At 36.0% G+C, this 13547-nt stretch overlaps 3 protein-coding genes across 3 annotated transcripts; 2 read left to right on the top strand and 1 right to left on the bottom strand.

Annotated features, from left to right (window-relative positions):
• The first annotated feature begins 609 nt into the window (after positions 1-609).
• LOC107727579 (gap junction Cx32.2 protein-like) lies at positions 610-2793 on the top strand. Its single transcript, XM_016537478.1, has 2 exons — positions 610-718; positions 1460-2793. Exon 2 carries the CDS (start codon positions 1482-1484, stop codon positions 2340-2342), a length of 861 nt encoding a protein of 286 aa, XP_016392964.1. The 5' UTR covers positions 610-718; positions 1460-1481; the 3' UTR covers positions 2343-2793.
• Positions 2794-3687: 894 nt separating this feature from the next.
• LOC107727580 (gap junction Cx32.2 protein-like) lies at positions 3688-7607 on the top strand. Its single transcript, XM_016537479.1, has 2 exons — positions 3688-3768; positions 6149-7607. Exon 2 carries the CDS (start codon positions 6183-6185, stop codon positions 6927-6929), a length of 747 nt encoding a protein of 248 aa, XP_016392965.1. The 5' UTR covers positions 3688-3768; positions 6149-6182; the 3' UTR covers positions 6930-7607.
• Positions 7608-10331: 2724 nt separating this feature from the next.
• Positions 10332-11135, bottom strand: LOC107727590 (gap junction Cx32.2 protein-like). The gene has a single exon (XM_016537493.1). It carries the CDS (start codon positions 11133-11135, stop codon positions 10398-10400), a length of 738 nt encoding a protein of 245 aa, XP_016392979.1. The 3' UTR covers positions 10332-10397.
• Between the last annotated feature and the right edge of the window lie 2412 nt (positions 11136-13547).

The raw sequence follows: 13547 nt of genomic DNA, 5'->3' as shown, positions 1-13547 counted from the left end.
GGTTCAATAAAAGTAAAGCTTCAAACTGTGTCATGTAAACTGTGTTTTTGGTATGTTTTTTGTTTTTTTTTCATTTATTTCTCAGTCTCTGTATTTAGGAAAAAAATGTTTTTTTTTAAGGCTGAAAAAATAAAGACTGAATTTATTTGATCAACAACAATTTTATAAATAAAACAAGTCAGTTTTCTATTTTAATATATTTTAAAATGCAATTTATTCCTGAATATTTAGTAGCCATTACTCCAGTCTTCAGTGTCACATGATCCTTCAGAAATCATTCTAATATGCTGCTTTGGTGCTCAAAAAACATTTATTACATTTATTTGAAATATAACTCTTTTGTAACATTATATAGTGTCTTTAGTGTAACTTTTGATCAGTTCAAAGCATCCTTGCTGAATAAAAGTATTAAAGTACTTAAAAAAATATATACATAACGAATAGATACTTTTTAAATTAGAATACAGCATAATATTTGTCGTGTGGGTTAGAGACTTAAGTATTACATATTATTGTTCAAGCCTTTCAATCATTAATGTGGCACTCCTGCGTACTTGCATTCAAGATCTTGTTCTTTTACCGTTGGACAACGTGACAGCAGGCCACTTTCAGCTATTACGCAATCTTAGCAAAGCCCAAAAATCAAGGTTCAACTATTCTCAGCTATCACTTAGTATGCGGCTTAGATTCTAATAGGAAGAGGTACAACTCACTAAAGGTAAGTCTGAAATCAATATTACATTGTTTGTACATTTTTGTTCAAGTATACATTGTTTAAGGTAGCATATACAAAAGCTGTTTGCCTTGTGGAGTTAAAAGACAATATTTAGGAATTAATTAAATAAAAATAATTTGAATCCAACTAAGGCTAAGTGCTTAATTACTAATATCTAATTAATGATCTTAGTAATTGTTCTTTACCTTAAAAACATTGCATTTTTTAATACGGTAAATGTTTTAAAGACAGAGTAAAGTTTTAGAGGATTATTTGAACATGTAAATCAATTTTTAAGTATTTTAGATTTACCAGTAGCCACATTGACCTTTAGTCAATGAATAAGATTCAGAAATAGTTATTAATAAGTTATTTCCCTGTGATCCAGTAAAAACCTCTGCAAGTTAATTTTGTTGTACATTTAGCTGCCTGCACCATATGTTAATTTATTACAATCATTAATGCATTTTATATAGTTTCATAAAATATATACTTTAAATTAAATTAAATTAATTACTATTATTAATTAATCTTTTACCTGTATAACATTTTTTTAATGTTTTGCTCTCTTTATGGGCACAGTAACTGAACTTGTTTGAAGGAGTTATTAATTGTTAAGTATATTAATCTATTAAGAGTATACCATTAATGAAGACCATCATTTAAAGGCTTATTGATTAAGTTACACCTAAAGTTTACTTTGTATTTCATCTTCCTTTTCTATCTTATGTCTTTTTTTTACAGGAAAGTCTGAGCATCAGCAAACATGGGAGACTGGGGATTTCTCTCGGCATTATTAGACAAAGTACAGTCTCACTCCACCGTCATCGGCAAGATATGGATGAGCGTCCTTTTCATCTTCAGGATCCTGGTGCTGGGAGCAGCGGCGGAGAGCGTTTGGGGTGATGAACAATCTAATTTGGTTTGCAACACGATGCAACCCGGTTGCGAGAACGTGTGCTACGACTGGCAGTTCCCCATCTCTCATATCCGCTTCTGGGTCTTGCAGATCCTATTTGTATCCACTCCAACTTTGGTGTACCTGGGCCATGCGGTGCAGGTCATTCACCAAGAGAACAAACTCAGGGAGAAGATACAAAGTCTTGGCGAGGGCCACAAGTTGAAGGCCCCCAAATACACAGATGAAAGTGGTCACGTCAAAATTAAAGGAAACCTGCTCGGCAGCTATCTAACCCAGTTGTTTTTTAAAATCATTTTGGAGATTGCGTTCATTGTCGGACAGTATTATTTATACGGCTTTGTAATGATCGCCAGGTTTTCATGTTCCCGATCCCCTTGCCCTTACACTGTAGAATGTTTCATGTCCCGTCCAACAGAGAAGACCATCTTCATCATCTTTATGCTAGTGGTAGCCTGTGTGTCTCTGGTACTGAATGTCATAGAGGTGTTTTACCTGCTGTGCACCAGGGTCAGATGCCGGAGCAGCAAGAGACGGACACATAATATCACTTCGGCTAAAAGCCCCGCAAGTTTGCCATCATCCTGGATGACCTCTGAAGATGCGCTGAAGCAAAACAAAATGAACAAACAGTATGAGAGCGGGCAGAGTCTTGGAGGAAGCCTGGATGGGGCGAAAGAAGAGAAACAATTGATGGAAGACCATTAGATTTAGACTTTATCTCCGAAATTTCCCCAATCTGCCAAGTTTTTAGAGAAACATATCTACAATTTGATTTCCATAGCCCTTAGCTTATGGTCCATTATTTACACACTTGAAAAAGAAAGTATTGGTATGATACACCTCAAACGGAGTGTGTTATTGAATAATTTTATGATCATTTTGTGCACAATGCATGTTTGACTTTTAATTGGATAGTTTTGATATAAATACTGCCTGTTATATGATTGTATATATTGTGTGTAAATATATGTATTAAGAGTCAGTAAGTGACTTAAGCACTGTCTGCATGTCTGTTTGTGTGATGTTGTCATTTTATTTGGCCATATTTTCCATTAAAAAAAGAAACTAATTTATAGTAATGTGTATTCTGAATGTAAACTGGTGTCAGTGATGTTTAGAGAGCATAATGACAATATCCTTCTTTGAAATAAAACTTTTAAATCAACAGAAGTTTCTTTCTTTTTTTTTCCCGCAAAATATCCTCTCCTGTTTAAAAACCTTTGCCTTGTGGTGGAAAATGACAATATTTAAGAATTCATAATTTCGTAATTATATAATTAGACTAATAATTAGAATAATTAAAGATTGCTAACATCTAATAACTGTCTTCGTAATTGCTCTTTACCTTAAAGACATAGAATGTTTTAACATTTCTGTACAAATTCAAACAGTGCTTTTATTTAAGAATCATGTATAAAATCATATATAAATGCACATAAAAGGCATTTTTTGAGTTCTTCTCTTTGTATTGCACTGCAAGTTGCATTATCTTTATGTTGATACATGTTGTTCTCGCATTTCTCAAATATGACCACGCTGCTGATTTTTATCACTGTTCTTTTACTGACTCCAGCATAGAATAACTACAGCTTAGAAGATTAATACCCTAAAGCACTAAAACTCAAGGATTCATTATGTTATAAAAGCTCCTTCTCTTGTGAATGCCAAGAGGATATTTATTCTGTTCTCTTCTCTCGTGATGAAACATTAAGAACAGAGCGGTTTTTACTTCACAGTTTTCATTGTGTTCAGAAATTTCAGTAATGTTATGAATCACAATGATGACAAATCAAGCTTACGTGAATGAATTGCACTTGTATATTTATCTATTTATACGCATGAGTACATGAGAATACAAAGGTACAGGGATCTTGTCTCACATGTACTATGTATCTCTCTTAGACTCTCTAACAAGATTAATAATTAACTTTGGGCTCAATTTTATCCTGTTATCCTAAATATGGCAATGGAACTTTAATCAGACGTCAAGAGAAAGATGGCAGCCAAAAAAAAAAAAAAAGACATTGTGAAATCCAGTGCACTGAAGTTCAATCTTTACACCTGACACATGCCATTTAATCATTGAGCAACACAGTCAATCCGCACCGCACTGAGACGCAAGTTGTCACAGGTAAAAATATACAATTTACATATTTTAAATTCTTCTGTGTTTCTTTTATATGTGATCTTGTGTATTGTTAAGTTCAGAATTTTAAACAGGTACCAAAACTGATAATCTAATCATGTTACATTGTACTGATATACAGACGGATTTTGGTGAATGCTGAATGTTAACCACTCACTCTTTCAAACTGAATGCTAGATTGAAAAAGTCAGTCATTCACATTGTTAAAACACTGTGTATCTTGAGGGCTGATGTTGAAACATCTCCTTGCTAATTAGTTGCATATTCTTTTCTTTTTTGTCATTAAAACACAAATGTAATTACTTTAATGCCTAGAATTGTTTATTGTCAAAGACCCCTTGAGGATAAATATAGACAGCAATCAATGTTGTGTTTTGGTTTTGTCAACTGAAGTGCAACTCACAATTTCTTTCTAAGTAAATGTTTTGATGTTCAATTCAAATTCATATTTTGTTTGCTTAATGTGATTTAAGATTTTAACACCGCATCTTGAACGCTCTTATCTTCTGAACATCAGATTGTTGTCACATTCCACAAAAGTACTCGGGTTAAGTTTTTTTCTTTTTGGTATACATAATTATCTAATTATTCTCTGATAATCTTGCCCTTATACCGAAACTCTGTGGGCCGTGTGCAGATTCAAAAATATTTATGACTTTATTGAGTTTATGACATAATTGATCGCAATCAGCAAGCATTGGTCATTGATAATCACTAAAATTACACCTATGGAAAATAGAAAATCACTAAAATTACACTTATGGAAAATAGAAAACCATGCAGTGTTGAGAAAACATTTCAATTTTGGGTGAACTAGTCTATTCCTTGATGGGAATCCTGATAGGAATACTTGAAGCACATACATAAAAAAGAACAAAATGCAATGTGACTATGAAAACATATTATGTGGAGTACATTTTTTAAGTTTGAAACGGTGGTGTCAAGCATTTTTGGTGTTTTTTTCCTCCTTTTTGCGTAAAAATTCTACTTGAGTTCACTGAAAACTAATAACACACTGCTAAAATTTGAATTTCTTTCTTAGTATTTTTGTCTTGTTTTCCATTACAAATATCTCAAAATTGTTCAATCAAGATATATTTACTTTACTTGTCTAAAAATGAGTCAAAAATCAAAAAAATTGTTTATGATTAAAACAAGAAAAAATATAAATGGGCTAAAGGCACAATATGTAAGATTTTTTTATTAAAATACCCAAAACCCACATATAATAGTGTTATATATTTTGCTGACTTGTGTACTTACATTATCCCAAATGTTTCGAAGAATGTTTAAATCCAGAGAAATAAGCAATTTTAGTGACACGGAGTGTGTCTATAGTGTCATTGTGTCGCCTGCCAATGACGTCATAACCCCTCGATTTCCGGTTTTGTCACGCTCGTTCAGCGCCTCGTTTCGCTTCGACGGCTTTCAGCCTCACCCTGCTTCATTCTACTACGTTAATAAATCCAATGTTACACCGTGTCTACATCGGACGTGAGCGGTGCGGCGCAACAAATCCCCGACAGAAAGCTGCTGCCGGGTTCTATTTATGACGTGCTGACATACATTTCAAATGGTTTTCAACGGTCGTTTGATCGTGTCCAGTGTAGGCAGACTTTAGCTGTTGTAGACACGGTGTTACTCACCTATTGAGAAGAAACAAAGCAACCTCGGCGTCCGATCGCAGGCCTCCGCTCCTTGAGTTCTCTCCAGCGCTAGAAAGCTGATCCGATATTTACACGGGTCCTACTTCTTGCCTTATCGTTCCGCAGACGTTTTCCTCTTTAGTTTTTTATCCGCCATCTCTATCTTACTGTCGCTCAGCTCGGCTAATGTCCGTCCCATGCAACTGCTCCCCCCACATACGCACGACCGGAAGGAGCGGAAGCAGTCGACTGTAGCATAATAAAAGCTCCGCTGCTTTCTAACCGTGTGTCGCGCTCGTTCAGCGGCCTTGTTTCATATTGTGCCTTTAAGAAAATCTTTTATTGCTGATTGGCTACAAGTTTGTTTTGCTATTCGGCCCGAATCAGTTTTCTAAAGTGTTTTTGAAAAATCACATACCCTGCCTTTAACCCATTGACGATAATTTTTTTCTTCTTTTAAGCATAAACTCACTTAATTTTATTTTCTGGAATTTAAGACTTAATATCTTAAGTCATTTTGCTTTTCTTGTTTAAATTTAAGAAAGTTTAGATATTTGTACTGGAAAACAGGACAAACACACCGAATAAGAAATTCTTTTTTTTTTTTTGCACTGCATATGGGGTTTGATGGTGAATAAATAATAAACCCATTTTTAGGTAAAATTGATTTTTAAAAAGATCAAAACCCAGCCACTCAAAATGCTGTCTTTCTCCCCTAGTTTTCCAGGCAGGGAAGATACTAAAGGCACAAGCATGGGAGAGTGGGGCTTTCTCTCCAAGCTGCTGGACAAAGTGCAGTCTCACTCCACGGTCATCGGGAAAGTGTGGCTCACTGTCCTCTTTGTCTTCAGGATCATGGTTCTCGGAGCCGGGGCCGAAAAGGTGTGGAGCGACGAACAATCAAAAATGATCTGCAACACTAAGCAACCTGGTTGTACGAACGTGTGTTACGATCACACCTTTCCAATCTCCCACATTCGCTTCTGGGTACTTCAGATCATCTTTGTGTCCACGCCAACGCTTCTATACTTCGGCCACGTTCTGCATATCCTCCACAAAGATAAGAAACTGAGACATCAGATTGAAAGCCATGAGGAAAAGCAACATCCCAAATACACCGACGATCATGGCAAAGTTATAATCAAGGGCCAGTTGTTAGGTAGTTACCTAGCCAGCTTGTTTGCTAAGATCTTGCTTGAGGCTGCGTTCATCGTAGGCCAGTATTATATTTACGGTTTCATAATGATCCCTAAGATAGAATGCTCCCAATCTCCTTGCCCTCATACAGTTGAGTGTTACATGTCTCGTCCCACAGAGAAAACAATCTTTATCATCTTCATGCTGGTGGTGTCGTGTATCTCTCTGCTTCTGAATGTGATCGAGATGTTCTACCTGATGTGCCGCAGGTCAAAGAGACATCATGGCACACAGAAGAGCACGTTCTCGCAAGGTTTAAACGGATCCAAGATGCACATTACAGGAACTTTAAAGTCTACCTAAACTTAAGGCTGAAAAGATCATGTGTGATGTTGTAAGCTTGTCCATAGCTAAATGAATGTAGGGTCTAGGTATTCAAATTCATCGTGATCATTTTGTTTTGCACAGTTTTTGTTTTGCTGTGAAATGATTATATGTATTTTGAACAATTGTTTGCACCAGAATGAATGTTGATGAACATCTGCATGGTGCCGCAGGGCATTTCAGGTAATTTTATATGGACTTTATTTAACTTTAACCTTTATTAAAGTAATGTCTTGTCATATGACTTATCATTTATCTCTTCTTATAAACCTTTGTGATGCTCTATGTGTTTTAGAATTGTCATAAGACACAATAGTTCATTTTGTAACATTACATATTTTCCTCTCTCTGTTTGGTTAAAGCAAATCACATGTAACTATATGAGAGCAGTGTTAGTATATGACATTATTTGTTTCATAAAAGCATAGCTCATGCTAATTTTAGCACTTACACATTGTGCTTTAATCATGAACAGTTTTCATTAGTTAAAATGAATGTGTTAAAACCTTTGTAAATAACGTTACTATGCTTTTTCTTGTTAGGGTATATTAAAGTATTGCTCAGCTAATGATGTGCGGGTAGACATGTAGGCCTATATCAGGAATTGTTAGTTTCCTTCATTTCAGCAAATAATTAAAGGGGTCATATGATGTTGCTTAAAAGAACATTATTTTGTGTATTTGGTGTAATGAAATGTGTTTATGCGGTTTAAGGTAAAAAAAAAACACATTATTTTCCACATACTGTACACTATTGTATCTCGTTATGACTGGCCGAATACCTCAAGCGTGTGACGGAAATGTTACGCCCCTACCATATTGTGATGATGCCCTGTCCGGCCGGAGCGTAACATAAAACCATGTCTGCATTTGTGATCGGAGAAATGACAAACAACAAGTGCTACTCTACACTGCCCAAAAAACTCGCGTTTGAATCGTCAGTGGCAAATTCTTTAAATATAAAAAACGTACTTACAGTCTGTGAGTCAGAACAGCCGGCATTGTAGTCTACTCTACCAGGATCAGGAAACAGTCCTCCATAAAATGCGCTGCACACATCTGAATATTTGGGTTAAACTGTTCTGGAACAGTGTTGTAAATACAACTTAACCACTGATTTCTAGTCGTGTCCTCTTTTGGAAGGCCAAACAAAGTAGTTTCGCTTTCACAACGGAAAAGCGTCACACACTGCGGCCTTGAGTGAGCAGCGGCCTAGAGTATGCGGAGGCCGGCTAGAGTGAGCAGAGGCGGGTGGGCTTGAGAACGGCGCGCGGCCGGCGGATTCGACAAAGCAGCATCCGGCGGGCTTGCGGCAACCACATGTGACGACCCCGGGCTGGACTCCACTTCGTCCACGGTGAAAGCCGATCTGGCGATCCACAGCACGAAGTTGATGTATTTCCTCAGCGACCAGCACGGATCAGCTCCAAGCATGACGAAGCGGATATCGTCCTTTTTTGGAAGGCCAACCAAAGTAGTTTCGCTTTCACAACGAAACACAGCGCCTTCACGACATGGCGGCGGCGGCAACGGCAACAACAATACTACAGCGAGAATAAAACTTACACCTTCTTTCTTTGCGTGAACATTTGGGCGGCGTTATGCAAATCTTCCCACATCGTGATGTAGACATGTGGGGGCGTGTTAGAACGAGCCATTTTAGGTAGGTGTGGTTGACTCTTAACTTTTATAAAGAATATCTCTTTGGATTTGAGACTTTAGTCTTTGCAACTTTACAGATCTTCTTTATGCACCAAGAGCTTGTAACACTCCAAAGAGAAAGGAAAAATTGAAATCGCATCATATGACGCCTTTAAAGGAGCATCCAAACATATCAATTGTCTCATTTACCCTCATGTTGTTCCACATCTCCCCAAACGACGATCTTAAGGTATCGTAGAAGTACTTCACACATCTCATGTGCTGTTGGAATCTAATTTGTTCTATTTGAACATGCTCATATTTTAAGGTTTTAACTCACAAATATTCAAATATGGCGTCACGTGTCACGCCAGATTTGACATTAGTAAAGCCAACGCTGTTTCTCGGGTGTCTTGTTACTTGCCTAATATTTCCCTTTGGGGGTCTATGGAAGAAAAAAACTCATATTAATGTTGACGACCTGTATTTTTTTTTCTTCCTTTTTTTTTAAATGTTTTTTTTTGGGGGGGGAGAAATATTCCTTGATGGGAATACTTGAAGCACAAAAATGATCAATAAAATGCACTGTAACTATGAAAACAGATTATATCGAGTACACTTTTAAGTATTTTTTTTTTTTTACATTTATTTTTAAAATTTTTAACTGAAAAAAATAATATAACGTTATAAATGTTTTTAAAAATGTAGTCTTTTTTTTTTCTTTGTTTTCTAAGCACAACAGTTTTTCACGGCTATAAATATTGTATTAATCTGTCTGAAGTTTTTATTTTATGCATTGAAAATGCACTGGTGTTTGAGTTTTCGGAGTTTTAAAATATTTGTAATCCTCATACGCCCTCCTGTGGTGGAAAGATGGAAAGACTTGTCCTGGTTAATATAGGACAATTTACCCAACTTGCAATATTTAGGAATGTCATTTCTCCTGCACCTTATAAACAACACGCTTGGTTGCTGTTGTATTTATATTTGCACACATGACATGTTAACAGTAAATATGTTTACAATAATGGCTGAATTGCTGCACTCTCAGAAAAAAAGTACAAAATCTGTCACTTGGCGGTAGGCCTACCTTATAAAAGGTATACTGCACCATTTAGGTACTAAAACGTACCGTTTACACTCTTAAAAATAAAGGTGCTTCACGATGCCATATAAGAACCTTTTTGTCTAAATGGTTCCATAAAGAACCTTTAACATCTGAAGAACCTTTTTGTTTCACAAAAGGTTCTTTGTGGCGAAAGAAGGTTTCTTCAGATTATAAAAAGGTAAGAAAGAGATGTTCTTTTAAAGAGCCTTTTACCAAATGGCTCTTCTATGGCATCGCTGTGAAGAACCTTTTAAGCACCTTTATTTTTAAGAGAGGTACTAATATGAACATTTAACACTCTTTATGGATAAATATGGTAGAATATGGAATTTTATACCATAATATTGGTATAAAAAGGTGTAGCCTTCCTTCTGAAAAGGTACCACCCTGCAGTTACAGTGGGACTGAAAGACATCCAGGGGTCTTTGAAAAGTAATAATCTCTCAGAACGTGTGGAGATTTGTATTTGTGTGGGTTTGTAATAATTGCTACAAGCCCTGGTATTATAGTTATAAACTTATGCATCATTTTATAGTAGATGTAAACACTAGTTAAAATTGGATTAGAGAAAATGCATCATTTGTTTCCTTAAACCAATAAAATGATGGTTTATTAAACAAGTACAAAGTGCTGACATTGCAAAGTTAGTAGTTACAGTAAGCTTTAAGGGAAGTAAGATGTCATTTCAGACAGTTTCATTCAGCAAAATGTCTTAGTGGGGGTTAATTTCTGCATCTCAGCCACTGCAGATTTCCTCCTCTTGTGTTCGCCTCTACGACCCATCAGATAGAATATCTCTCCTAGATTTAAAACTAAAGACACACACGCCACAATGAGCATAAAGACAATGAAGACGGTCTTTTCAGTTGGGCGGGATGTAAAACAATGCAGACCAATTGCAGGGCAAGGATCTACCTTACATTCTAGCTGTGTGGGCATCCAAAGGCCGATTAAATAGTACTGGGCCACAATGAACCCTGCTTCAAACAAAATGGTGACAATGAGACTCAACATATAGCAACCAAGCAGGCTCCCTTTGTAATAAATCTTCCCGTTGTCATCAGTGTATTTGGGCAGTTTTACCCCACGTTTCTCTGCCTGGTTTTGTAAATGCTGCCTCAGTTTGTTTTCCTTGTGGATGACGTGCAGAACGTAGCCGAGGTAGACCAGATTTGGCGTGGCCACAAAGATGATTTGGAGCACCCAGAATCGCATGTGGGAAATGGGGAAGACGTGGTCGTAGCACGCGTTCAAGCAACCAGGAGTGTTGATGTTGCAGACCATACTGGACTGTTCATCTCCCCAGACTTTATCCAGTCCAGCTCCAAGAACCATTATTCTGAAGATCAGCAGAACCGTCAGCCACACTTTCCCAATATTGGTTGAGTGAGACTGCACTTTGTCTAAAAGCTTGGAGAGGAATCCCCAGTCGCCCATGCTGACATGGAAATGAGAAGACTTTCGAAGAAAACTAAAACATGGGAGAACAGGAGTTACATGAATATTAAGAATTAGTAAAATAGAAAATAGAAAAAAAAATCACTTTAGCCATAAATATAGCAGTATAAATATTTCTTTTCTAATTCTAAATATTTCTATATGTAAATGTTTTAATTACTATATACTGTATATATACACACACGCACACACACACACTGCCATTTACAATTTTGGGATTAGTAAGGTTTGTAATGCTTTTTAAAGAAGTCTCTGATGCTCTTCTATTTAATCAGAAATACAGAAAAAAACACTAATATTGTGATTTAAAATAATGGTTTTCTATTTTAATATACATTAAAATGTAATTTATTCCTGTGATGCATGAGCTACATTTTCATCAGCCATTACTCTAGTTTTCAGTGTTACATGATCCTTCAGAAATCATTCTAATATGCTGATTTATTATCAATGCTGGAACAGTTGCCCTGCTTATTTATTTTTTTATTTGGGCCCTGTGATACTTTTTTCAGGATTTGACGAATAAAACATTAAAAAGCACAGTTTTTATTTAAAATATAAATCTTCTGTAACAATATATACCTCCATTCAAAAGTGTATAGAGACAGTACATTTTTTTCTTTCTTTTTTGAAAGAAATTAGCATTTTAAGAATGTGCTACATTGATACACACACACACACGCACACACAGGTTTGTTTTTGTGAAAAGTGGGGACATCCCATAGGCGTAATGGTTTTTCTACTGTACAGACCGTATATTCTATTGCCCTACACCAACCCTACCCCTCACAGGAAACTTTGTGCTATTTCAGATTTTCAATACACTCCATTCTGTGTGATTTATATGCGTTTTGAAAAGTGGGGACATGGGGTAATGTCCTGAAAAGTCACCTTCTCCTTGTAATACCTATGTCATACCCTTGTCATTATACAAATTTATGTCCTCATTTGTCACAAAAACGCGCGCACACACACACACACACACACTATCTTAATTTAATCTGCCGAAGATATACTGTTGTTGTTGTTTTTTTGTTAATTTCATACACGTTAAAATGTAAAATTGAGGTAAGAGTAAAAGCAAATGAGCTTTTTCTCTTGTATGGGAAATGTATGGGTTTTACAAGTAATATGCATTATGATACAAAAATGGCACAACATCAGCATAATTAAAATATTTGACATATATCAGCTAAAAGCAAATTGTTGTGTCATAAAAAATAATTCCAATACTCAATAAACAAAACAGATTAAGTAATTCCATATTTAAAGTTAACCTACCTTTTATATGATGACAGGTCCAGTGACACTTGTTCTTTATTTGTGTGCAGGTGAAAAGATGATATCAGAGCTTTCAGTCTTTCAAGATCTGACTTTCAATAAGTTTTGTAATTTTTATAAGTGTAGCTTTCATTTAGTGTCCACCCACAAAACAAAACAAAAAATCTGCATTTCACTTCGGGTCATTGAGCACGTACTCACACCCAGTCCAAAACCACACAAACAGATTTACATCACACCACCCTTCACATTGTCCAGCTTTGACTCGAGATGTTGCAATACATGAAACCAAGAAATGTTAAGTCACCTCCCTTATGATCATGAGAATATGTGATGAAACTTTCCATAGACAGTGCTTTTTTAAAAACACATAAACTCAATGTTAAAGGGAAAGAAAGTTTGCATTTTGCAAACTCTGTTTGTAAAAATATCTTATGTAATCCAAAGCATTCAAGATGCAGTCCAAGCCCATGATCATTACATGTTATGCTGGTTTTGTTTTGTACAGTTATAGGTTCATACAATTGTACTGTTTCAAAAATACGCAGATATGACATTTCTGTAGTATTAATTTTAATATAAATGTCTGACTGTGATACAAAAGCAAAGGAATTATTTGGATAAATGCACCTGCCAAATGAATAACTTAAAATGCAACTGTCTACAAGTGTAAACAAGTAACATGCATGTCTGAACTCTATCCAGTTATCATGTACAGTTACACCACAGCTATTTCCTACATTCTCCACAGAAACCATGATTATGGGAGAAAATGGCAAAACAGGATTTTTTTCTTGAGGTTCTATGAAGTGGTGTTGTACAGATATGGTTGTTCCCACTGAATGAAAAAACACACAAACACCACATGAAAAGACACATTTTGTGCTAACAATTTCCTCATCCTCACCACCCATTTATAGGTCACCCAGATCATCTTTAATATCATAACTGAAAGATTGCTTTGTCCTGCTCAAGTGGAGTCTTATGATGCAAACCACTAAAAGAAGACTAAAAGAAGACAATCACATCATTTTCCATGGAGGTTACATGTGTCTCTATGGTCACTGTGAATGGGCTACAGGGATTTTAATTTCAAATGAGAGGTGTCTT

The sequence above is a fragment of the Sinocyclocheilus rhinocerous genome, unplaced genomic scaffold (genome assembly GCF_001515625.1).
Source record: "Sinocyclocheilus rhinocerous isolate Xijiao unplaced genomic scaffold, SAMN03320098_v1.1 scaffold185, whole genome shotgun sequence".
Lineage (NCBI taxonomy): Eukaryota > Metazoa > Chordata > Actinopteri > Cypriniformes > Cyprinidae > Sinocyclocheilus > Sinocyclocheilus rhinocerous.
This window is presented reverse-complemented; position numbering and strand designations above follow the sequence as displayed.